The 26,979-nt window shown below is 49.3% G+C and overlaps 1 protein-coding gene across 6 annotated transcripts in view; it reads right to left on the bottom strand.

The window, feature by feature from the left end:
* Window positions 1–194: 194 nt before the first annotated feature.
* Window positions 195–26,979, bottom strand: part of Entpd3 (ectonucleoside triphosphate diphosphohydrolase 3) — a 29,569-nt gene continuing 2,784 nt past the window's right edge. The window contains exons 3-12 of one of the 6 annotated variants that reach the window (XR_012909927.1): window positions 25,368–25,495; window positions 14,609–14,726; window positions 13,029–13,179; window positions 11,035–11,194; window positions 10,008–10,241; window positions 8,378–8,650; window positions 8,115–8,225; window positions 7,020–7,157; window positions 390–2,571; window positions 195–234 (exon numbers count right to left, since the gene is read on the bottom strand). Coding sequence is in view for 1 of the 6 variants with exons in the window: in XM_075964136.1 (XP_075820251.1) it covers window positions 2,335–2,571; window positions 7,020–7,157; window positions 8,115–8,225; window positions 8,378–8,650; window positions 10,008–10,241; window positions 11,035–11,194; window positions 13,029–13,179; window positions 14,609–14,726; window positions 25,368–25,495 (1,550 nt within the window). In the remaining 5 variants the exon portion in view is untranslated. Of the gene's footprint in view, window positions 235–286; window positions 2,572–7,019; window positions 7,158–8,114; window positions 8,226–8,377; window positions 8,651–10,007; window positions 10,242–11,034; window positions 11,195–13,028; window positions 13,180–14,608; window positions 14,727–25,367; window positions 25,496–26,979 lie in introns of those variants that run through there. The other 5 variants (XR_012909931.1, XR_012909929.1, XR_012909928.1 and 2 more) reach the window with 5 other exon arrangements.

Below are 26,979 nucleotides of genomic sequence, written 5' to 3' on the forward strand. Positions count from 1 at the left end.
GTTGAGATATCTGTGATGTATATAACGCGTGTGGAACACAGCTGAGTGAGGGCTTACACACCTACAGGTGTGAGAAACAAAGACACATTAAAGGACACATGACTTTGGCAGGGGAGATACTTAGAGCAGGCTTTCTTACCTGTACAACTAAGAACTTATTATCTGACCATGATCCTGAGCCCTCAAGAGCTTTTACAGTAAGCACAGAGGATGTTCTGGTTTTATTAGACACGTCTTTGTTTTTATTTTATTTTATTTTTTTTAAATATTTATGCACCAGACCTCATTATAGATGGTTGTGAGCCACCATGTGGTTGCTGGGAATTGAACTCAGGACCTTTGGAAGAGCAGGCAATGCTCTTAACCTCTGAGCCATCTCTCCAGCCCACGTCTTTGTTTTTAAAGTCATAAACTGGGAGGCTTCTAGGAGTCAGAGATCAGCAAGTAAAATCAAAACATTTGACATTCTTTTTTAAGATTTGTTTTGCTTTTATTTAAAAAGATTTTTATTTGCTAACTTTATGTATGTGGCATTTCGTTTGCATGTCTGGCTGTGTACCACATGCATTCGGTGCTGGAGGAAGCTAGAAGAGGGAATCAGGCCCCTGGTACTAGAGACACAGACAGTTGTGAGCTGCCATATTGGTGTGGGGAACTGAACCCAGGGCCACTAGGAGGGCAGCCGGTACTCTCCCCAAGGAGCCACCTCTAGGAGGGCAGCCGGTACTCTCCCCAGTGAGCCACCTCTAGGAGAGCAGCCGGTACTCACACCAAGGAGACACCTCTAGGAGAACAGCCGGTACTCACACCAATGAGCCATCTCTCCAGCACCTGTTTTTATTTCTGCTTTATGCATCTTTGTTAGTTGTGCAAGACCCTGTCTCAAACCTGAAACAAGGGCTGGGGGAGACAGCCCAGTCGGTCAGTAAAAGACATGCAAACCAAAAGATCCATGTTTAATACCCAGAACTTGTTACTCAATAAAAATAAACTCTGGAATCCCAGCATGGAGGAAGCAGAGCAGAGCTACGTAATAGGAATGGTCTTCTTTTTAAAAATACCACCCTGTCTCCTTAGGAGAAAGGGCTGCATATTTAAATTAACAGATAAGCATTGCAAAATAAAAATAAGAGTTTATTCCATATGGCGCCCACAACCAGCCATGTGAAATAGCATTGATGTGTAGCTTGTAGTTACCGGGCTTGCTGAAGCCCTTTCTCTTCCCACTTTGAAGGGAAATACTCCCAAGACTGCCTTCTTTTTCCCCCAAATCAAGTGTGGCAGCTACTCGGGGAGAACTGTAATTGGGGTAAGTAATTGGTCAGAAATTCCAGACTGGGGTGTCTTAGGACAGGGTCGCGTATACCCGTGAGAGCAGAGCGGCGGGAAAACTGCATGCCATGAGGACAGCAGAAAGGCAGCCCCGGGCAGTGGACTGGCTGAGAGCACAGCAGTGAGACCACACACAAGGATGATGGCACACACCAAGTAGCAGCCCCATGACCAGAGCCCCAAGGGGGAACTCCACGATGAGAAGAGCTGCCGTTCTAGTGACTTCTGCGTGTCTTCATGCTTCAGGTTCTGCCTACATGACAAGGCCAGGCATCCTTGGGGCTGCAGTTTTCTTAGGCTAGGGCTATGGCTCAGTTGGTAGAATACTTGCCTAGCATGCATGAAGCCTGAGGGTTCCAGCTCATAAACTGGGTGTATTGATTCATAGCTGTAATTGCAGCGCTCAGGAGTAGATCAGAAGTTCAAGGTCATTCTTGGCTACATAGTGATCTGGAGGCTAGCATGAGAGACTAGCAGAGACTCTGTACTATCATCTTCCCCACTCAGTGCTACGTCCTACCAGCCAGGGAGCTTAATGCTTATGGGATTGCTAAAAGAAGTGTCAGTGATTTGAGACAGGGCTGGACTTACAACTTAAAGACTTACAAAGGACCTATAGGATGGTGTGGGTGAGATGTCCCAGTCAGAGCCCTCATGGGTGCCTTGCTAGGAAGAATAGTGAGGGAGAGAAAATGGAAGCCGGGCCCTGTGGTCAGTTCTTCCATGTTAAATTATTATGTTCCTGATTTCCTCTGGAGTGATGGAGCGAAGTCCCTGAACGTGATGTGACTGCCTGTGTCTCCTTGATTCCCCGTGGATCAGCAATCAGGTGGGGAGGGGCTGCAGGGGCAACTCTCACAGGTGGTGCTCTGATGGGAGCCAGCAGCTGAGAGGCACGTGACCTCGGTGTGTAACCTTGGAGCAGGTCCTGGTGGCAGCCACTTTGTTCACTTTGTCCGATGTCATTCTGGTGGGTTACAGGCAGTCTCAGGCTTGGAAGGCTCAATCCGAATCCACTGCTTGTTCGAAGGCGTTCTCAGAGCGTCCCTTTGTCCTGAATGCTAAACACAGATACAGAAGAAACGCCAGGCACAGCAAGGCGATGGCCGTGAAGAAGGCCAGAATGCCCATAAAGACAGGGGGCTGAATCGGCAGACGGATCAGGGTACTTCCAGCTGGGATCTGGTTGGTCAAGCTGAGCATGTATCCTAGGGACCAGGAGATGCTGCTGTTCCCCACCTGCGGAGGAGAGCAGATGGCTCAGTTCCCAGGCAGAGTTGCAGACTGGTCCCAGCCCACACAAGGTCATTGTAAACAGAGACTGTTCCTTCATTCCCCAGCCACCCAGACCCAAATAATCACACAAAACTATATTAATTACAACACTGTTTGGCCAATACCTCAGGCATATTCCTAGCTAGCTCTTACATCTTAAATTAACCCATTTCTATTAATCTGTGTATCACCATGAGGTTGTGGCCTACAAGTAAGGTTCCGGTATCTTTTTCCTTCAGCAGCTACATGGTGTCTCCCTGACTTGGCCTTCTTTCTCCCTGCATTCAGTTAGTCCCTCTCTCCCCTCCCCCAGCTCTATTCTGCCCTTCTATAGGCCAAAGTAGCTTCTTTATTAACCAATGGTAATAAAACATATTCACAGCATACAGAGGGAAATGCCACATCAGGACACCCTGAAGAGAAGGTCAAAGGGTTTGCTATGTTCTGATACTGCACCATAACCACAAAGAATCTGGTTCCCCCTTCAGTACGATGATCAGAAAACTGAGTTCCCTACAAGCCCAGCTAAGCGGAGAGGCACCATCCCAGCAGTGAAAGCATTGCTATTGTGAAGGGTGACCGGCCTGTTTGTGCTTAAGGAAAGGGTTAGAAGGTCTTGACCCAACCCAAGATTGGGTCCTAGAAACAGTGTGTAGCCCAAATGGGAAGCCCACTGTGTTCATGTCTTCTGATAGGTACCCCTTCCCTCCTCTCTCCTTCCCTTCCCTCCTCTCTCCTCCCCTTCCCTTCCCTCCTCTCCCCTTCCCTTCCCTCCTCTTCTTCTCTCCCCTTCCCTTCTGTCCTCTCCCCTTTCTTTCCCTCCTCTCCCCTCCCCTCCTCTCCCCTTCCCTTCCCTCCTCCTCTTCTCTCCCCTTCCCTTCCCTCCTCTCCCCTTCCCTTCCCTCCTCTCCCCTTCTCCTCCTCTTCTCTCCCCTTCCCTTCCCTCCTCTCCCCTTCCCTTTTCCTGTCCCTATTCTAAAACGGTCTCATTATGTAATTCCGCCAGTCCTGGCACTCACTCTGTAGACCAGGCTGGCCTTGAACTCACAGAGATCAGTCTGTCTTTGCCTCTAGAGTACTGGGATTTAAAGCATGTGCCACCACATCCAGCCTTGCATCTGCTTTTTAACTATCATATTTCAAGGCTGTCTTTTTAGACATCTCCATATTTTGAATTTGCAATCTATAGTGAATCAAATTTATCATCTGTACTCTTCATCTCAAATGACGCTCTTCTTCAAAATTGTTGGCCCAGCTATTGAATGACAGCGCTGGCTTCTTCCATGGCAGTGTTTGCTTGTTATTTATTCATATCACACTTTTGCTTAGTGTCCTGTGCGTGTGTGTGTGTGCATGCGTGTGCGTGCATATGTGTGTGTTGCGTGTGCATGCGTGTGTATGCGTGCGTATGTGTGCGTGTGCGCATGCATGCGTGTGCATGTGTGTGCGTGTGTGTGTGTGTGTGCGTGCGTGTGTGTCTTCGTGGGGGTGCATGCATGCCACAGCATGCATGTAGAAATCTCATGACAACTTTCAGGGGTAGGTTCTCCCCTTCCACAATGTGGATCTGAGAATGGGACTCCATCAGGCCCAGAGGCAGGTGCTTTTACCCACTGAGCCATTTCACTGGCCCTTGGCTTGACATTAAGAAAACTTTTTACTAAACTTTCAATTTGTATATTACTCTTTTTAACTTTTCATTTGTATATTAGCATGGGACAGGATCTTCTTCTTCTTCTTCTTCTTCTTCTTCTTCTTCTTCTTCTTCTTCTTCTTCTTCTTCTTCTTCTTCTTCTTCTTCTTCTTCTTCTTCTTCGCCTCAAATAGTTCAGGCTGGCCTTGAACTCCTTCCTGCTTCACCTCTGCTTTTCAAGTGCCAGGATCACAGCTCACAGGCTCACAAGGTCACAAGTTCATGGCATCACAGTGTTACTGGGATCAGAGTGTTACTTTTCTTCCTAAAAATTGCTCATTCTTGCTTTTTTCTGTATCTTTGTAGTATCTCCTTCCTATTTGACTACTGTCTTTAAACTGTATTCAGTGCTTGTGTAGAAAATCTCCTTGTCTGTGTACACCCTTTTTGTCTTGTTTTGTTTTTGTTTTTTGAGACAGGGTTTCTCTGTGTAGCCCTGGCCGTTCTGGAACTCACTTTGTAGACCAGGCTGGCCTTGAACTCACAGGGAGCCTGCCTCTGCCTCCCAAGTACTGGAATGAAAGGCGTGTGCCACCACCACCTGATTGCTTACATTCTTACTACCCATCTCTCTCTCTCTCTCTCTCTCTCTCTCTCTCTCTCTCTCTCACACACACACACACACACACACACACACACACACACACACACTAGCACTCAGGAGGAAGAGACAGACTGATTTCTGGGAGTTCAAAGCCTGCCTAGCCTACATGAGTTCCAAGCAAGCCAAGGTGACATAGGGAGTTCCTAAACTGTAAATAGATAACCACTTGGCCAGGAGCAAATTCTTTACCATTAAAGAAAAGTAAAATTTAAAAATTTTGCAGTGTCAGGAAAGTAAAATTTAAAAATTTTACAGTGTGTGTCTGTGTGTATGTATGTATGTGTCTGTGTGTTTGTGTGTGTATCTGTATGTATGTATGTGTCTGTGTATGTATGTGTGTGTCTATGTGAGTCTGTGTGTGTATGTGTCTGTCTATGTATGTATGTCTGTGTGTGCGTATGTATGTGTCTGTGTGTGTGTGTGTGCATGTGTGTCTGTGTGTGTGTGTGTGAACATAATACATGCGGCAGCACCTATGTGGAGGTCAGAGGACAATAAGCAGGAGCTGTCTTCTCAGGTGTGTGTTTTGGGGACTGAATCAGGTCACTGGGAAGGGCCCTCACCAGCCGAGCCATCTGGCCAGTCCCAGGAAGGACTCCTCGGTGCAGAGATATTCTCCATTCCTGCAGTGTGCTTGGCAGATGCCCGCACTTGCTAGGAGAGGGCTTGGCACATCCCCACACCTCCAGACAGCCTCATTGTTTTGTTTTGTTTTTTTTTTAGATGACTCAATTTTACTTACATGAAAATAGGCAGCCCCAAGCTTAATTCGGAATATTGATTGGATTAATCCAATTTTACCAAAGCTGGAACTGAACAGCATGGCTCCAGACATCCTGTAGCCTTTGCTCCAGCCATTTCTGAACTGAGAACATTCTAGCAGAACCGGGAACACAGCAGTGGCCAACCAGATTCACAGGCAAGCTCTGCCCGAAGCAGCTGTCCCTCCGCTTCCTAAACATCTTAGGTCTAGGCAATATCTATCTATCTATCTGGCTATCATCTGTCTGTCCGAGTGTCTAATTATCTGTCCATCTCTTTCCGGTATCTATCTTCCATCTATCTATCATCATTAAATCTATTACCTACCACCCACCCATCCAGCACATCAATCTACCATCAATATATCGTCTATCTAATCTACCTATCGTCTATATAATCACCTATCATCTGCTATACCATCTATCTATTACTGAGACAAGAAGAGCCTCCCCATCCCTCAGTTTAGTCTGTAATCACAGTGACCTCAGGTTCTCTTAAAGAGAAAATTTTCATTTAATGAGAAGGAGCTAATGTGAACCCCTCACTCTCTCAACACAGTATCTTACCTTGTCATTTGTATAACATGGAGAGTACTTAATTATTATGTTATAAAACAAATTATAAGCCAGGAGAGATTGTGTACATCCTTAATCCTAGTACTTACATAGTGAGCTCCAGGCCAGCCAGGGCTACCTAGTGAGCTCCAGGCCAGACAGGGCTACATAGTGAGCTCTGGGCCAGCCAGGGCTAAATAGTGAGCTCCGGGCCAGACAGGGCTACATAGTGAGCTCCAGGCCAGCCAGGGCTACATAGTGAGCTCCGGGCCAGCCTGGGCTACATAGTGAGCTCCAGGCCAGACAGGGCTACATAGTGAGCTCCGGGCCAGCCTGGGCTACATAGTGAGCTCTGGGCCAGCCTGGGCTACATAGTGAGCTCCGGGCCAGCCTGGGCTACATAGTGAGCTCCTGGCCAGCCAGGGTTACATAGTGAGCTCCTGGTCAGCCTGTGCTACATAGTGAGACCATGTCTCCAAGAAGAAAAGAAAAAAAGAAAAGAAAAGAAACGTGAACTCAGTACTGACTACACTCCACTCTGAGCTGAAGGCTGGCATCTCTCATGCCCAGATTCCCCCCTCCTTGGGCACCCATCCATTGGCCCTCAATTCTAATCTTCTCATCCGCAGCAATATCCTGAGAACAACGGCTTTAAATTCTGTCACCTCTTTTCCTGGGGTGTTCACAGGCAATCGGCAAGATTTGGTCATCCTTTAACCCTTGACCTCTCCTCTTCGTCCACGCATATAAACCTTTCTATGGCAAGGAAAACAAGAAACCAGTATGTGCTTTGACTTACTTCCTTCTCAAAACGTATCTGAGGCCAAGTCTCCTCCGTGAATTTGTATCCGTTCACGAGCAGGTGGTAGATATAGTGGGCTGAGAAGCAGTAGGACCGGGCATACACCTCATCAAATCTGGGAAGCAGGGACGGGAGCTGGAAAGGAGATAGAGGCATCTGAGAGGGGGGCAGGCAGGGGAACCCCCAAAAGTGCACTTGGGAGCACCTGAGGGTGACAGCAGTGTCTCAGAACCCATCCCTCAGAATGTCAAGATGAAAATGACAGGTAACATACATACACGTACACACACACATACATACACATACACACACACACACACATACACACACACATACACACACAATTGCATAGGACCCGATTTGCATATCTGCCCAGCGTTGCTTACAATCGAGGTCATGGAGATTGCCCACACCAAGGCTGCTTTGACCTGCCCTGCTTTTTCTCTTTCACTTATCTATTTTCAGGTGGGGTCTCATATAGCATGTGCTAACCCTGAACACACAATGGACACACACATATACACACATATGGATACACATGCTTTCCTATATCACACGTGCATTTCGGAACATGGTCCAAGAATGGAGTCGCGTGAAGGGAATTCTGAGAGCTCGTAAGAAGACACCAAGAAAACAAGACAAGAGTCTTGTGACCTCAGTTTCTCCAGAACGCAGAACTGTCCTTGGAAAGTGTTTCTGTGCCCCTCCCAGGTGTAGGAGTGAGATCACTTCAGGCTACTTGTCACAAACGGCTGTTGTTGTCTATCTGCCTCTTTGGGAAAACATGCTTTGCCACGTGTGGCTTGTCTTTGTGATTGCACACTTCACTCAGGTGACTCTTCTTAACCCCCGGTACATAAACTGTCTGGTGCTCTGAATAAAGTTGGCTACTGCATGGGACTTTCGTCCACCTGACTTATCAGCTCCATTCTCTCAGGTCCCACCACCTCTAGGGGGTAATCACACGCATGTACACAAAGATACACATACGTAAATATATGTACTAATACATGTTTACACACACACACATATACAATGTTCAGCTCTATTGTCTATCCAACGCTCACTCACCCTCTCTTTTTGAATACTGACCTCGATCCAGGCGTGTCTGCAGAAGTCCCAGCTGCTGCTGTTGAAGGACGTAAGGGAGAAGCTTCCGGAGAGGTTTAGTGCACTGGCTGTGTAATAGAACCCTGCAAATGCCTGTGAGCAGGACAGAGGCAGTGAGTTTGCCAAGTATCTAGGGGTGGGGAATAAAGACAGCAGGACAGAGAAAGGAAAAGGGATGGGGGAGGGGCACTCCCCTGGGGGTGCAGAGCCGGCCCCCCCACCTGCCATCCGGCCCTTGGTCTCACCACAAATGGCCCTTGAACCTTGGGCTGATAAATGCCATCAAAGGAACAAGCATCTTGGTCCTGGCAAGCTTTGAAGTCAAACACAGATGCCACCTTCTCCCTGCACAGCCATGGGTCTCCAGTTCCCGTGAAGGTGACAATATCATAGGGGTTGTAGTTGTCCGGCCTCTGCTTCTCAGTGCACAGGCTACCGAACACATGGCCCAAGTCAAAGGAGGTGCTGTAACCCCGCGGGTAGCAGGGGTTGCTGATGTTGGTTTCAGTGGGAGAGCTCTGGAGGCAAGACAGGGAGGTGTGAGATGGGACAGTTTCCTTCTAGAAGATTCTCCCCGCCAGTACCCTGCAATGCCCAAAGAGAGGATGAGAGCCACCACTTCACAGTGTGCACCACTGCCCGGGAGAGCAGGAGTCCTGAGAACCCTGCCCAAGGGCGTTTTCAGATAACTTGGTATATACATGGATAAAACAGGCAGACAAATCAAGCATTGGCTGTTAATAAAAACCATAAAGATTGATTTAATGAAAACAATTTGGGAGGGTAGGGAGATAGATGGCTCAGTCAGTAAAGTGCTTGCTGCTCAAGGAAGAGGACCTGGGTGTGTGTGCGTGTGTGTGTGTGTGTGTGTGTGTACTCACAGGTACACTTGTGCACCACCTGTGGAGGCCAGAGATCAATATTAGGTGTTGTCCCTCCAGTGTCCACTTGTTTATTTGTTTTAGTTAAATTATTATTATTTATTATTATTATTATTATTATTGAGAAAGGGTCTCACTGTGAAGCCCTGGTTTGCTTGGAATCACCAGGCTGGCCTCAAATTCATAGAGATTCACCTGCCTCTGCCTCATGAATGCTCAGATCAAAAGCATGTGCCACTCCACCTAACCTTTGTAAGCATTTATTTTATTTGTGCATGTGTTTGTGTGTGTGCACAAAGCACATGTGAGCATTTGGGTGCTCACAGAAGCCAGAAGAGAGTGCCAGATCCCCCGGAACTGGAGTTGTAGGTTGCCTTGAGCCGCCACGTGGGTTCTAGGAACTAAACTCCTGCCTTCTGAAAGAGCAGCGAGTGCTCTTAACTGTGGCGCCATCTCTCACTCCACACCTTGATTTTGGAACAGGTTCCCTCACTAGCCCAAAGCTGACCCAGTAGGATGGACTGGCGGGGCAGCGAACCGAGGGATCTGCCCGCCTCTGCCTCTGGAGCATCCACAGTAGAGCACACGTGACCATGTCTGGCCTTTTCTCATGATGTAGTCCTGGCTGGCCTGGAGCTCACAGTGTAGACCGGGCTAGCCTCAAACTCACAGAGATCCTCCTGCCTCTACTTCAACAGCCTGGGATTAAAGGTGTGCGCCCAGCCATGCTGTCCAGGGAATCAAACTCCTGTCCTTAAGTCTGCCCAGCAGGCATTTTCCCAACTGAGCTACGGCTGCAGTCAGGATCCTCCTTAGTTTTTCTCACTCCTGTTTGCTGGAAGCAGTTAACACAACTGAGGGGGGAAGAGAGAGGGGAGGGAGAAAGAGATCCCGGATGACATGAGGCTACGATGCTATTTCTATCCACTTTGCAGACTGGAGTGAGGATGGACACTCAGGGCAGGCCCCTTCCCCTGGCTCAGCCCCTCAGCACCTGCAGAAGCATCGCCAGGAACTTCTTCTCTGCTTCATTGCGGCCGTAACACTGGAAACTGTGTGTGTAGAGCGTGTACGTGTAGCCGTACAAGGACACCTGCACCGTGTCGCTGGCATTTGGCTCCATCTTCTCTCCTGACACGAAGGATATCTGGGTGGAGGCGCCGCCCAAATCCAGGGCTCCCGTGGTGTCTACTCCGTGTGGGTGAACCCACAAGTGCCACAGGTTCTTCTGCATAGTGGAGAAAAAGAAATGAGAAGAAAGGCCAAAGACACCATCTCCATTCGCCGGGGTTCTCCACCCAAGTTCCAAGTCCTACTGAAAGGCAGGGACAGAGCCCAGGACTGGTTCCCTCTTAGGTTAGGGATTATAAACTGAATTGGTAACACAAATGCCTGCAGCTCACGAGCTGTGTGTGACGGACACAGGCAGGGAGGGGACCTACTTGTTTGCTGCCCTGCTAGGAGCTCCAGGCTCGCCTGTTACTGAGTCTAAGGCCTCTGACGCCAGCAGGGGCTACATGGGTGGGGTTTCATGTGAGAGTTCCAAATATTAATCATGCCAATTGATTTGAAAATTCAAAATATATTTGTGGGAGAGTCAGAGGTCTAGTCGGGGATGTGGTCTGCATGTCCTCTGCAGGGGTGGGAGGGACTGTGAGGAGACCAGGGACATGAGTGAAGACTCCTTCTCTCTGGGGACACTGGACAAAGATTGAGGACGCTAATTTCCAGGCAGTCATGAGCCTCTTGGAAGGGTCATCCTCACCCTGCCCTTCTAAACGAGCCCAGGGTTAAATTTAAATCCCTCCCAAATTTCTTATGGAAGAGCAAAGCCATGCGATTCTCGCCTGGTCCATGCATTTAGTCCAGTATGTAACCGTCCTTCCTTAGCTGCTGTCCCCAGGGCTCCCCAGTGCACTACATGGAAGGAATGCCCCCTGAGCAAGGACCCCCACCTCAGCTGTCACCCCCAGGGATGGGATACATTGTGAGCTTAGAAACCATGCACTTCTTCCACACACCTCCAGGAAGTTTCCCATTATATAGTTGGCTGTAATCCATCCATACACCCCTTCCTCTTGCCCAGAAATAATTTGAGCACCCCTAAAATCAAAAGGCTGGGACTCGAAGTAGCTTTGGATGCTCTCGAGGACTTCGTGAGCTGCTGTCTCGTTCTGCAACCTATGCAAGGCAAAGAACACAAGAGACTGAGCGCCGCCAAGCCAAGGTGGGCTTACACCCTCCTCCCAGCCGTCCGGGTGGCTGGGAAGGGGGAATGCATGTCTTTACCTGTCAGACTGCCAGGTGGAAGCCCCGTTTGTCATCCCCTTCCCCGCCCCTCTAGTCCTTCCACCAGGAGGTGAGTAATCAGAAAGACTTCTTATTGGTTTTGCTCTAGCAGGGAACATTAAGACTGGAGAGGGCATAATAGTGATCTTTTTTTTGAGGGGGGTAGCATAGAAAGGAGCCTCATTTGGCTAAAAACAGAAAGTTTAGGACATAAGGGGAAGGGAGAGGGCCCAACATTTGGATTCCTTGAATTTCACACGAGGTCCCTGAACAGAAAAACACCAGATGTGACCCTCAGAGCAGGTTACCCAGGCACCACGTCACCAGAGCTCCTTTCTGCCATGTTACTCTGTAGAGCAGTGGTTCTCAACCTGTGGGTCGTGACCCCACTGGGGGCCCAAACAACCCTTTCACAGGGGCCACACATCAGATATCCTGCATATCAGATATTTACATCATGATTCACAGCGGCAGCAAAATTAGAGTTATGAAGCAGCAACGAAAATAATTTTACAGTCGGAGGTCACCGCAACATGAGGAACTGTATTAAAGGCCGCAGCATGAGAAAGGTTGCGAGTCACTGCTCTAGAGAAAGCTCATGTGGAGACAATTCTCCCTTTGTTTGTGGGGAAAGGAAGCTGGGGTGCTTGCTTGCTCAGTGAGGGAAGGAGGAAAAGGCCCTGGTTGCAGAGGCAATGGTAAGGATAAAGAAACATCCAGAAAAGTCTGATCCAGCAGCAGATGCTCTGGACTTCTTTACATGACGGTGTTCAAGCGCCCGGTGCCCGGGCTTGCCTGGTCCTTTCTCCTGCTGGGTTCACGAACAGGGCACCATACTTCCAAAACCCTGAGAAGCCCGGGCCCTGGACAAACTATATTTCCATTGTTGTTCTGGAATTATTTTAAAAATTCTGTTTTGAGGCCAAAGCAACACTAGAGTAAAGAAATGGAGAGGGCGGGAGAGGCCCCTTACTGGCAGAGTGCTTGCCCAGCAAGACTGGAGACAGACCTCACTTGCCTAGCAAGGTCCTTGGGTTCAATGCACTGCACAGGAAGGCAAAACAAAACAAAAAAAGAATAAAAAAGAGAAAAGACATTAGACTTGGCATGGTGGATCACACCTATAATCTGTGGAGGCAGGACAATGGCTATAAGTTCATGGACAGCCTGGGCTACATAGCAAGTTGCAGGCTAACCTGGTCAACAGAGTGAAACCCCATCTTAACAAAACAAAGACACAAAAGGTATCTCCCTGGGATCAATGTCCTGTTCTACAGATTCAGCAGGAACAGAGTGGAGAGAACGAGACGTTTGTTCCTTAAAAATCCCAAAGACTTTGACCTGGGTGAGGGGTAGACATTGCATTGTCTTGCAAAGTTCTGGAACATTCTGTACAGAGGCAGAGCAGACGTGGCTAAGGGCTGAACTTACCACAGAATTTAACTGACTGTTTACCCGTGCCCCAAACAACTATTCTCCAAGGAAGTACAGGATCCCTGGTGACCAGATGTCATGTCAGTCTGACTTTTTCTAGACGTCTTGGTGAAATCACCACAGAGAAGGAACCCATTTTAGAAGCATTTCTTACTCACTGTGAAAACAATGGCTAAAGGTTTTCCAGCGACCAATGCCTAAATTTACAGCAGAATATGGGCTTTTTTTCTCCTCTGGGGCTTGCTCCCAGAAACAGAGTAACATGAACTCTTTGTGTGGTGTTGGTCCTTACCTCAGCAAGCGCATCCCAGCCGTGGCTCCCAGGTAAATGCGGGTGGACCCATGGAGGGACTCTGGCACCTGCTCCTTGACCTTTAGCATACAGTCATCAAAGGCCTTGGGGGCCTCCTGGGGATTATTCTCATAGCTGGAGATTCCAGAGCCTGAGGAGCAAGCGGTCAGAACTCACTAGCCTTCCTTAGAACAAACAACAGTAAAAGACTTCTAAATAAAATGTCGGGGGGGTTGCGGGGGGACACACACAGTTTGGCCTTAAAGCACTTGCAAGGTTCTGTCCTCCAGAACCCAAGTAAAGAGCTAGGAGTGGTGTGTGCTTGTAATTCCAGCTTTGGGGGTGGGGTGGGGCAGAGACAGTAGGGTCCCTGGGGCTCCCTGGCCAGCTTCCTAGCTTACAGAGACAGACACACACACACACACACACACACACACACAGAGAGAGAGAGAAACCCCAAGGTGGGGGTGGGTGGTACTAGAGACCGACAGCTGAGGAAGTCCCCTGGCTGCCATAGGCATGTATACACACACGCACACCTATACACCCTCACGCGCTAGCTGTCCATGGGTGGAAGGAGTTCTTGACAGCCTGGATGCCGTCTGTGACTCGGGGCCAAGATGGAGTCATGGAAACCTCAGAGCACCCGGGGATGAACCGTCTCTGCTTTGATCAGTGTTCCCTCAGGAATCCATACACACTCTGAGGGATCAGAAACCACAAACTCCAGCTGAAATTACATAGTGGAAGATTGGCAAGTGTCACACCCTGGAGGACACGTGGCTTCTCCAGCACTAATTCGGGTTTCTGTTCAGAGTGGTGGCCAGCCTCGGGGGTTGGTGAACCCAAGCACATTCCAGCGGTCTAGACCCTCAGAATGTCCTCAGTGGGTATCAATCCCTGCCTCGGTTGGTGGTCTCCATTTAAGTGTCCAGTTCTGCTATGGGGGAGCCACCCTGCATGACCTGGTTGCCAGCGTACTTGTGTGTGTGTGATGTCTGTGTGTGTCTGTGTGTTTGCACCACTGTGTGTGTTCCTCTCCTCCAGCACTGCCCACCCTTCAAGCATGTACCACCTGGCTTTCTCACATCCTCCCACGCAAACTGGGAGCTGAAAAATCTGCACAAGGAAAGGCTGAACCTTAGCCCGGTGGTGGTGGCGCACGCCTTTAATCCCAGCACTCGGGAGGCAGAGGCAGGCGGATCTCTGTGAGTTTGAAGCCAGTCTGGTCTACAAGAGCGAGTTCCAGGACAGGAACCAAAGCTACAGAGAAACCCTGTCTCGAAAAACCAAAAAAAAAAAAAAAAAGAAAGAAAAAAAAGAAAAGGTTGAACCTTGGCTCACTGCTCTCGCACGCTGTGCAGAGGCAGGCCCTTCGTTTCTCATACACAAGTTTTCTTGGTCCCACCATCACCCAGGAGAGCACTGAAGGGGAAATCTCAGACCATTCACTGCCCCAACATCCCCGCCAGGCGGAGGGCTGAGGTGAAAGGTTCCAGACCAAGCTGGCTCCACAATGGGGCAGCAACAGGGCACTTCCCGCTCTCCTGACCCCAACTCAGGCCTCCTGTCCCCTTTACCTTTCACGCTGCATTTGAAGGTCTGGCTGACCACTCCTGTGTTATTCTCCTTTTCTGCTGGCCACTGATAGACGTAAATGGTGGTTCTGGAAGAGCCAGCATCCAGCACGATCCCATACTGAAGGGAAAAACAAAAGAGCTGGGCCCTTCATGTCATTGTGGATCACTGAGAACCTTGGATGGCATTCTAATTTATTCTTGGAGAATTGCACACATGCATAAAATTATTTCGGTTGTATCAACTCCCAATTCCCTCTCCAACTCTTCCCCCATCATCCCCCACCCCAATGTTGTCTTTTCATAGCCCCGAGTCTAGGGTCATCCTTGTGTGGAGGTATAGGGCCATCACTGCAACACAGACATCCTGCCTAAGAAAGCAGCCCCTCTCTTCCCAGCAGCTGTCACCTTCCCAAAGCTCCTCAGCTAGCAGTAGAGTCCCTTGAGCCTCCCCTTCAGCTACGCTAGAACGTTGACTAGCCTGACCTTGAACCCGCCATAGCCTGACCTTGTACACACCAGGAGCTGGCAGTTGCAGCCACCGTGAGCTCACGAGTTCAATGGCTCTGGTGTGTCCAGCAGACACCATCTCGCAGTACGCCTTCCGGGCCTCTGGCTCTTACAGTCTTTCCACCCCGCCTTCTGCAATGATTCCCGAGCTATGTCGGGAGGGGATTTGATACAGATGTTCTCCTTTAGGACCGAGAACTCTGTGGTTACTATCCTCTGCACTCTGACCAGCTCTGGACCTCTGTATTAATAGCTATCTACCACAAAAAGAAGTTTCCCAGACAAGGATGGAGAGCTGTGCTGACCTATGACCATAGATGTATTTAGAAGGCAGCTTGATACTGTGTCTGGTTAGCCAAACAGCAGAAGGGGGCACCCGGCTCTCTTAATGCACATGCTTCCTTTAGGTAGGGACAGATCAAGAAGAGAGAACTCTTTGTCCCCAGACCAGCTGTAGCTCCCTGGACTCTGGGGAAGGATGAGATGGGTGAGTCCGGATCTCTAAGAAGAGGCACAGCAACCTCCCCAGGTAATTCTAATGCATAGATGACTTTGAGAACCGAATCTGAAGGAGCTGATGAGCAGTAGGTGAGAACCCGGATCCCCACTTCGTCCAGACCCCCGGGATAACGCTGGGATCTCAGCAAATGCCCAGGTTTACTGTGGAGATAAACAACTGAAAGAAATCGTGGAAAGACACCATAGGGTCCCACAAGGAAGAGCCATGCTAGGATTCCCATCAGTCCTCTGACGGAGAAGTGTTCACGATTAAGGGCAGAAGTGCAATGCAATATTGTCAGCTGCTCCCCTGTGGTAACACGGAGGTGACAAGTGCGCAGACAGGGGTTGCCAGGCAGAGCTAGGGTTGTCCAGCATTCCTGGACTGGTCAGCTCAGCTTGGGGCAGGCACCAGGGAGCTATACCTGCAAGCCCAGCCCAGCTCAACCCTGGACCAAACTGGAGTATCAAAGGATGCATGTTAGGCATGGAACCCAAGGCCAGAGACACCTGGGGACACCCCGGGGCTTCAGGAGGCTTCAGGTGGCAACCTTCTGAATTCCTCTGCTTTCAATCTATCTTTGCTTGACATACGGGAGAAGATGAAGCTGGGTCCCAGACAGGATGGTCTAAATGGGTTACCCAGTCTCACAATGCCAGGAGACAGTTCACCTCCCTGGGTCATCTTAGGTGACTTACTGCAGAGGTAAACAGGAGGCCATATGCCCAGTGCTAAGTGGCTGCTTGTTTTTAATAGGCCATGATTGCTGAGTATGGTAGTGTTGTCCATAATCTAATTAACTGGGGAAGTTGAGGAGGGTCAGGAGTTCAATGTCATCCGAGGCTACCCAACAGGCATGAGGCCAACCTGGGCTACACGAGACCACATAAAAAATAAAATGATTACTCTTGGTCATGTGTGGTAATCTCAGTATCTGGACGCTGCACACCCTAGGCTAGCCTGGTCACAGAGTGAGACTTGTCTACAAAAGGGGGTCATGAGACAGAAGGAAGGTGGGGAAAGTTTTTTCTGGACAAACCCAATGACCTGAGTCTGTTCCCTGGGAGACAAGTTGGTCAGAAGGAGAGAACTACTCCACATGTGCGCCAGGACGTACATACATGTGCACTCACCATCTCTCTCTCTCTCCACACACACACATACACACATACACACACACTCCACATGTGTGCCAGGATGTACATGTGCACCCCCCATATCTCTCTCTCTCTCTCTCTCTCCACACACACACATACACTCCACGTGTGTGCCAGGATGTACATGTGCACCCACCCATCTCTCTCTCTCTCTCTCTCTCTCTCTCTCTCTCTCTCTCTCTCTCTCTCTCCCTTCCTCCCTCCCTCCCTCTCTCTCTCTCTCTCTCTCTCTCTCCACACACACACACACACACTCCACATGTGTGCCAGGATGTACATGTGCACCCCCCATCTCTCTCTCTCTCTCTCTCTCTCTCTCTCTCTCTCTCTCTCTCTCACACACACACACACACACACACACACACACACACACACACACAGGCCAAGGGCTCCTCAGATTTAATTATTGTCTTAACCTCATGTCATTCATCACGTCTGATGGTCTGCAGATGTATGTATCTATTTATTTAGAGCCAAGATCCTACTTTGTAGCCCAGTCTGGCCTTAAACTCTTGACCCTCTTTGCCTCAGCGTCCTATGTGCTAGGATTGCACGGGGATGCTGCCATGCCAGGCTATGGTCATATATTTATGTGCATATTTGTCTGCATGTATATATGTGTACCACATGCATGCCTAGTGCCCATGGAAACCAGAAAAGGATGTCAGGTTCCCTAAAAGTAGAGTTACAGATAGTGTGAGCCACCATGTGGATGCTGGGAACTGAACCTGGGTCCTCTGCAAGAGCAGCCAGTGCTCTAACCACTGAGCAATCTCTCCAGCCCCAGTTACATTTCTAAATCAGCATGGGATTATACTGCACGTATGTACCCAGGATTTATGTGTTTAATGGTCTTTCCTTAACAACTCTTCATGGAATCCTCTCTCCAGCAAACCACTTTGAATAGCTCCACCACGTCTTTTGTAAATTATAGATAATCCGCTTGAGCACTTTTCTGGGTCGAGGCCTGCAGGAGCATTCCCGTTCTCTCTCCTAAGCGACCCAGCTCCTGGGTCACAGCTTCTCTATTCTACAGAACTAGAAAACCAGTTGTGTTGGCTCTTGGACAGCTCCTTAATCTCAGCCCTTCAGTTTGATGAAACTGATAGGGATCCTGACAGGACATTCCCGTGGCAAACAAGGCTGGCATTGTTCAGATCTGTCCCAGGCAGAGACTCCAAGTGAGATTAAAGTGCAAGTAGAAACTGAAGCCAGGCACGGAAGAGGCCAGGGCCTCTGGAGGATTGGCCTGCTTTCTCCCCTCCCCCATTACAGATGAACTCATCACCACCGGTCACTGGCCCTCCAGACCTGGTGCCAACACACACACACACACACACACACACACACACACAGAGAGAGAGAGAGAGAGAGAGAGAGAGAGAGAGAGAGAGAGAGAGGAGTGGAGAGAGAGTGAGAAAAATCTGCCTTTCCTCAAGTCCTCGTTCAAACCTTTGCAAAGGAAGTACACATTCCCAGAGTGTGACAGCTCAGGATGAACCTGGGATGAGACTGGAGAGAAGGCAGAGCATCCAATCTTTGTAACTCCAACTGGTACTGGGCTTCTGACAGTGCCCGGACTCTCCAGCACCTGCTGGTGGGGTGGACAGGACCCAACTGACTCCACTTCCAACACTGGCCCCCCTCTACTGGCATATGTGGTGTCTGTGCAAATGTGTATATAGCTGTGTGCCCATGTTGAGTGTAGGTGGTGTCTGTGCAAATGTGTATATAGCTGTGTGCCCATGTTGAGCGTAGGTGGTGTCTGTGCAAATGTGTATATAGGTGTGTGCCCATGTTGAGCGTAGGTGGTGTCTGTGCAAATGTGTATATAGGTGTGTGCCCATGTTGAGCGTAGGTGGTGTCTGTGCAAATGTGTATATAGCTGTGTGCCCATGTTGAGCGGAGGTGGTGTCTGTGCAAATGTGTATATAGCTGTGTGCCCATGTTGAGCGGAGGTGGTGTCTGTGCAAATGTGTATATAGCTGTGTGCCCATGTTGAGCGGAGGTGGTGTCTGTGCAAATGTGTATATAGCTGTGTGCCCATGTTGAGTGTAGGTGGTGTCTGTGCAAATGTGTATATAGCTGTGTGCCCATGTTGAGCGTAGGTGGTGTCTGTGCAAATGTGTATATAGCTGTGTGCCCATGTTGAGCGTAGGTGGTGTCTGTGCAAATGTGTATATAGCTGTGTGCCCATGTTGAGCGTAGGTGGTGTCTGTGCAAATGTGTATATAGGTGTGTGCCCATGTTGAGCGTAGGTGGTGTCTGTGCAAATGTGTATATAGGTGTGTGCCCATGTTGAGCGTAGGTGGTGTCTGTGCAAATGTGTATATAGGTGTGTGCCCATGTTGAGCATAGGTGGAGGCCAGAGGTTGACACCAGGTGTCTTATTCTATGATTCTTCACCCTATCTTTTTAAAGATCTATTTTCTTTTATTTTATATGTATGCATGTTTTGCCCACATGTCTGTGTACCATGTACATGCCTGGTACCCATCAGAAGTTCAAAAAGAAGGCATCAGATTCTCTGAGACTAGAGTCACAGATGGCTGTGAGCTGCCATGTGGGTGCTGGGAATTCAACCGAACCCCTCTCTCCAGCGGCTCCACTGTGCTTTTTGGGATAAGGTTTCTCACTGTACCTGGCACTCACCAATTGCCAAGGCTAGCTGACCATTTCTACCTTCCAGTGCTAGAATTGGGGCATGGGCCACTGGCCCTCTCCACCTTAGTGCAAGAATTGGGGTGTGTGCCACTGGCTCTCTCCCCTCAGTGCCAGAACTGGGGTGTGAACCACTGGCTCTCTCCCTGTCGGTGCTAGAACTGGGGCGTGGGCCACTACACCCGGTCTTCACTCCTGTGTAGCAAGCACCTTACCCACTGAGCCATCTCCCCAGAATGTCCTGCATTTGCAAAGTGGAAAAAATATTTTAACCTGTGTTTAGATATTTTTTGATTAAATCAGTGGACCCACTGTGGATTCCCTGGTGATAAGGGGATGGGAGAGCAAATCAATCTCAACTCAACTAGGAGATGATGGGTTATTCAAGGTCATTGTGCTGTCAAAAAAGAAGTGTGGCTTGAACGTGGCTCTGATGACACATTTAGTGTGTTCCTCAAGGTGCGGTAGTGCACACCCCTAGCCCCGGCACTCAAGTGTCCAGTGTGCTCCTCAAGGCACGCCAGCCCTCAGGAGGCAGAGGCAGGCTGATCATTGTGAGCTCTAGGGCAGCCTGGTCTACACAGTGAGCTCCAGTCAAGACTACACAGAGAAACCCCAGAGACCCCATCTCAAACAAATAAACAAACAAACAAATAAAGGGACAGTCTTCTTCTTGTTCTACCTTTTCTTCTTTGGTTTTGTTTTTGAGTTTTGCTTGTTTGTTTGTTTGTTTCAAGACTGAGTTTCTCTGTGGAGCCCTTGCCATCCTGGGACTCGCTCTGTAGACCAGACTAGGCTGGTCTCAAACTCAGAGATCCATTTGCCTTTGCCTCCTAAATGCCAGGATTAAGGCATGCGCTACCACTGCCTGGCTGGAGCAGTCTTTCATTCTTTCATACTGAAGCCCGTGGTCACAGCACTGTGTGATCTTCTGCCAAAAGCAAAAGTGCAGCTGATGGGTCCCGGGTCACAGGGTTCATCTTAGAGTTGTTATTAGCGCTCTCAGAGGAGGGGGCAGCAACAGATGCCTGAGCAGACGCGCCCTGGGAACTAACTTTACCTGGTAACAGATGCCTGAGTAGACGCGCCCTGGGAACTAACTTTACCCGGTGCTTTAATAAGCTCTACAGCCTTCATAAGGCTAGTATAACTAACCATCACCTTATTTGACACGAGAACAGACCTGGGATTAAGCTGCACTCACTCTCAGACCTGTCTGTGTGGAATCCCAGGAAGTCAGGCTTGATGAGCCGACTGTGGAATAACAGGCATGAAGTGCTGTGATCAATATACGGCCTTTGTTTGGACAGAAGACACCTTCAGACCACACCCCAGGGGCAAAACTTGCTCGAGGCAAGGTAGAGCAACTTGTTTAAGGAATCCAGGCCTTACACTGGGAGGAACCACTATGAGAGCAGGTGGGGAATGGCTTTCACCCAGCCTGACTCAGTGACTGCACTTCAGAGAGCATCAGTAGAGCATGGGCGTGGGAGCAAGAGGCCCGTGATCTTCTACCCAGCACGTGGAACTAACGTGGCCTGAGCAGCTCAGAGGGAAAGCCTATCCCTGAATCCTTAGGACTCTTCAGTACCCTCTTCAATGGTGATAGCTACTGGCTACAAAGGGGGTATGGCACTGGGATACTCAAACTGGAACCCTCAAAAGTGGATGGTCAGGTTGGGGAGGGTGAGGAAACCCTCATAAGGAAGATTCTGGAGTTCGTGGTAATAAAGCAGGTGGGGGCCTGAGATGTGAAAAATGAAAGTGATGACATCACAGTTCCTCCAAGCTTGTGGAGCAGGTCGAACCAGTAATGCAAGGAACCCAGGACATTTCCGACCCTAGACTGAGTTTTTCTTTACTGGTTCTGCTCTTAAACTTGCCGCAGCCAAGGTCAGGCAAGTCAAGGCTGGATTTAAGAGCAGGTGTCAGACCCTTTCACGGGGGCAACAAACGCTGCCGGCCCAGGGGAAGCCGGTGCTTCATACCCCACAGCCGGCGGCACAGAAGCAAGACGGGGCTTGTGGCACGAAAACACCAACACCAACGCTAAAGGCCCCCACCATCATCCAGCGGCGCCACTCTGCCCTTCCCTGGCACACCAGGGAACACCGGAGTGCAGAGGTCTCGCAGACCTAAGCAAAGCTGCACATGGGACTCCCTCCGCCAGCTGTCAGTCATCCGCCCAGCTTCTGCCCAGAGCATCTGTCTCCTCTCACATTTCATCCACCCACTCAAGAAAGCGGACCATCCAAACCAGGCAACTTCCTGTGCCCTGTAGCTGTGGCCAGGGCCGGCAGCTATTTCAAACTGATTGAAAATTCTCTCCTCGCCCCCCCCTCCGCCCCGCCCAGCCGGCAGCATGCAGCCCAGGCTGGCTTCATCTTGTGAGTGCTGGGATTAGAGGTACCTGCAATCTTGCAGGCTGTTTGGCAATGGTGATGACGCACTACCATAACAACATAAAGTACAGTGTGATAATAACAAGCCAGCGACAGTCATTTGTTAATGCCAGCATGCACCACGCCGTCCTTACTCAGCTGGCAGCACAGTGGGTTTGTTGGCACCAGCATCACCCAAACGCATGTGTAATGAATACTGCACCATGATGTCTATTTTAGTCAGGATTTCTATTGCTGCAAAGAGATACCAGGACCACAGCAACTCTTGTAGAGGAAAGACATGTAAGTGGGGTAGCTTACATTTTCAGAGGTTTCATTATCATGGTGGCATGCACACAGACAACGGTGCTGGAGAAGCAGCCAAGGGTCCTACACCTCGGCTTGCAGGCAGCAGGAAGTGATCTGTCTCAGTGGGAGTGGTTTGAGCGTATATGAGACCTCAAAGCCCGCCTTTACAGAAACACACTTCCTCCAACCAGACCACACCTACTCTAACAAGGCCACACCTCCTAATAGTGTCACTCCCTTTGGGGACCATTTTTTCTCAAACTGCCACACTATCACAATGGTGCCCTGTCACTAGCTGACAGGAAGTTTGGGCCCTAATTCCTACAAGCAGCTACTTGCAGCCGCCTCTCAGACCAGTGGTAAGATCCACCCTCTGAGACCCTGACTTAAGGATCCGGTCACCAGAGCACAGGCTCAGGACAGGCATGTCCTATGGAGAGACTCAAACACAAAGCACAGTTAGAGCAGGTCCTTCTGCAGGGTGGGAGCCAGGAGTGTGGCTCTAATCACAGCATTCTAAGGTGGTCCCGGTTTTCCTTCCCATCCCCCAGCTCTTCCTGCATCTGTGTGTCTCAACCCTCCTTGCTTCCCGTGCTCCTGTTTGGGTTGGATTCACTGCTGTCTTGTCAACTTGGCTCAAGCTGAAGCCTTCTGGGAAGAGCAAACCTCAGCTGAGGAACCGCCTCCAACAGACTAGTCTATGGGCTTGTCTACCGAGCATTTTCTTTATTCATGGCTGTTCAGCCCACTGCGGGAGGTGCTATCCTTAGCCGACTGTCCTGGGGTATAAGGAAGCAAACTGAGCAAACCCTGGGGAGCAAGTCAGTAGGTAGTGCTACTCCCCCACGGCTGGCTTCTGCTTCAGCTTCTGCCTCCGGGGTTCCTGCCCTGGGCTCCTGCCCTGATTGTCCTTCAGGATGGGCTGTAAGCTGGAAGATCACCCCTCCCCGAGCGGCTCTTGGTTATGGTTTCTGTATCATTGCAATAGAAAGCAAACTAGGGCAGCTCCCACGGCTCTCACCGAGACTCTGCTCCTGGAGTCTCACTCAGAACTCAGGGGAGCAGGAGGAGGGAGGCCTTGGGAAGCAAGGGCTGATGGTTTCTGGTCTTGCCACTCACTAGACAACCATCTGTCTTTTGGTGTGCAAAACAGGGGTCACCAGTGTTGGCACACGGGTTAAGAAAAACAAATTGCCGTGTGTGTGTGTGTGTGTGTGTGTGTGTGTGTGTGTGTGTGTGCGCGCTCACTAGACCAAGCAGCAGCACAATTAGTGCAAAGACAAGCTGTGAGCTTAGCTGCAGTCCTGAGTTTTTATAGTTTGTAGAAAAAGGCAGAGCCCAAACCATGGAAGAACAGCTTCTCTGGCTTCAGCTGATGGCTTGGCCAGGGTAATTTGTTTTTTTCTCATCACTGGACAACTGCGTAGGTTAGACAGTTTCTTTTCCTTCACATTCTCCATAAGGACTGAGATTTCTTTTAAACATTTTGTTTTATTTTTAGTTGCATGTGTATCTGTGTGTGGGAATGTGCATGTAAGCACAGGTGCCTTGCAGAGCAGAAGAGGGCATCAGATCTCCTGAAGTTACGGAGGTAGAGGTGGCTCCACGTAGGATCTGGGAACTGAGCTCAGGTCTTCTGCAAGAGCAGCAGGTCCTCTTACCACTGAGATTTTGTTGTTGCTTTGTTTTTTAGACAGAGTTTCTCTGTGTAACAGCTCTAGTTGTCCTGGAACTCACTCTGTAGTCCAGGCTGGCCTCGAACTCACAGAGATCCTCCTGCCTCTGCCTCCTGAGTGCTGGGATTAAAAGCGTGTGCCATTATCACCTGGCAAACATGGAGATGCTCAAGTAAAATATTCCACAACCCTTAATTCCAGTACTAGGGAGGTAGAGGCAAGTGGATCTCTGTGAGTTCAAGGTTAACATGGTCTACAGAGTGAGTTCCAGGACAGCCAGGGCTAGGCAGAGACCCTGTCTCAACAAAGAAACAAACAAACACAACAAAAAGCCACCACAACGGAAAGATCTTATTGCAACCATTCCAAAGGCCAGGCAAAGCCGCTCACGGAGCCTCTGGTAATATTACTTCCTCGTTTTCTGAAGCCATTTACTCCAAACAGCCTTCGAGTGAGCAGTTGCTGGTGGCAGGGATATGGAGAAAAGCCACGAAGTCCAGCATAACTGCTACACAAGAGTCAAATAACAGCAGAGCAGCTTGGCTCCCTGATGGAGCTCCTCCGGCTGAAGAGACTTCATACATTTCTAATGAGCCCCAAACCTAACAGCAGCATGCAGCAGGGCCTCTAAGTGGCCTTCAGAGCCTAAAATATTCCTGTTTGGGGTATTACGTAAAATGTTTGTTGACTGATTTCCAAAACGACTGAAGGGCTCCCTGAGTCATCATTTCAAGGCCCACCCGCCTACCCTACCATCTCTCTTCAGAGAGGACAGCAATCAAGCATAAAGCCATCCGGGGATGAACTCGGAGAGGTCCCTGGACTTACATTCAAAGTCCTGATGGGACTGGAGTGGTCACACATGTCTTAGACCTAAGAGAAGTGGTACGCATATGGCTCAAAGATATTTCTCAGCCCTCTTAAAACCAGGAGTCCATATTGTTAGCATTCAAGCGTCTGTACTGGCTGCCCTTGAGGTCGGGCCAGGACACTTCCTCAGTTGCGGCCACTAAGAGCACCTCCTGTGTACATTTGCTACGTGGGCCTTGCCCCCCTCCTGTCTCTTCCTTTCTCTCTCGATGATTCTCTGCCTGTCTCTGTCTCTGTCTCTTCTCTTCTGTCACTCCTGTCCCCAGAGGCCAGGCTCCCTTCCCTTCCCCCCTTTCCCATTCACTTTCCTCCAATAAAACCCCCTCCACCTGAGCTCTGTCGCATGGCCTCTTTCTCTCGCATGCTGCTTTTTCTAAATTACCACACCTGTCTCCTGCTGTTCACTCATGATCAGACTGCATGCTGTCCAGGAACCCATCGAGAGGTAGAAACCAGCACTGTACACCTGCAATTCTTGGGTACACATTCTATCGTTGTATCTATGGTAGAAGTCAAAGCAAGGCCACCCAGTCCCTAGAAAAGGTCCCACTCCTCAATCTGCAGCACAAGCCCAGTACTCCCTCACCCCACCTCCTCCCTGGGTCTCACACTGTTTTCTCCAGCTGGAGGCTGGAAAGAAAGCTTTCCCTTTAAGAGTGGTTTTAGGATAACTAACAGCTCTGGCCCATTCTGGCTTACCTTCAGCCCAGGAGGGAGGACCTGCGGGTGGCGGATCTGGATGAGTGTGAGTGTCACAAGCACCACGATGCTCACAAGCAAGACCACCAAGGTGACGATGGCTGGAGTCCGGGAGAGGGCCCTGAAGCCTGGAGGGAGAAACCAAGCATCGCGAACCAAGCTCCCAAAACTGTTCTCTGACCTACACACTCACTACACACACACACACACACACACACACACACACACACACACACACACGTAAATAAATATGTAAATGCAAAGTGAAAATTTTAAATGCAGATTGAAAATCTGGGTTTTCAGTTGGGTGGTGGCAGTGCACACCTTTAATCCCAGCACTCAGGAAGCATACACAGGCAGAACTCTGTGAGTTCAATGTAAGCCTGGTCTACAGCCAGGGCTACACAGAGAAACCCTATCTTGAAAAACAAAAACAAACAAACAAAACAAAAAAAGAAAGAAAAAATCTGGGTTTTTCTATGATCTTTTGCTTAATCTCGGTGTAAGAAATTAGAGTTGTAGATCTTAGCAAATGGAAACGATTTTATTTCTCGGAAGCCAGGAAGTGAACAGGGAGCACACACGGGAAGAATGATCGCCTGAAGGTGTGGGGAAGGGGCTCATGGGGAGGGAAATGTGGGCACTTCCTGCAGTGATGGACTTGCTCTCCATAGTAGCAGGATCATGGGACGTGTGGGAGCCTGTATTTGTGAAAACTCACCAAGCCCTTCATAACCCTTGGGGGGCAAACTTGAAAATCAATCGAACTAGCGTCTTCTCTACAACTGGCCTTTCGAATTCTATAATTTCTTAGTAATTGCATACACACCAGGTCTGAAGGCACCCAGTACTCGGTAGGCAGAGGTAGAAGGATCTCCGAGTTCAAGGCCAGCTTGGTCTACATAGAGAGTTCCAGGAAAGCCGGGGCTCCACAGTGAGATACTGTCTCAAACAAACATGAAAGAATTGCATACACAGTCCTAAAACATATGCGTTCAGAAGGTGAGACTACCCAATTTGGGAGTGTAACGTAAGAACTAACAATTTCTATATCAATTATATATAGTTTAAAAAAATAACAGCTAGTTAATTAAAACGTTGAAGTTGGCTGGGCTTGATACTGCATGCTATAATCATAGAGGGCCCAGAGGTGGGAGGACCAGAAGTTCAAGTCCAGTCTTAGCTATGTAGAAAGCTCAAAGTCAGCCTGGGCTGCATGAGAACCTCCATTTTAGAAAAACAAATAAACAAACCAAACCTTGACTAAATAATAGTCTTTGTTGCTGGGCAGCAGTGGTGCACACCTTTAATCCCAGCACTCAGGAGGCAGAGGCAGGCAAATTTCTGAGTTCGAGGTGAGGACAGCCTGGTCTACAAAGCGAGTTCCAGGAACAACAACAACAAAAAAGTCTTGGTAAACTACTGAGGCATAAATACCAATAGTACCCAATGGCTAAAATATAATTATAGACGATGAGAAAGTATCAGTATTTCTCTTGAAATTGGCTGTTTAAGTGCAAATTAATTAAAATAAGCAAATAATTCCTCAGTCATATTTCAGCGTTCGGTCCCTCGGGTGGTCCTGTGGTGGCTGTACAGGATGAGAATGCTG

This window comes from Microtus pennsylvanicus, chromosome 3 (assembly GCF_037038515.1).
Source record: "Microtus pennsylvanicus isolate mMicPen1 chromosome 3, mMicPen1.hap1, whole genome shotgun sequence".
Taxonomy (NCBI): Eukaryota; Metazoa; Chordata; class Mammalia; order Rodentia; family Cricetidae; genus Microtus; species Microtus pennsylvanicus.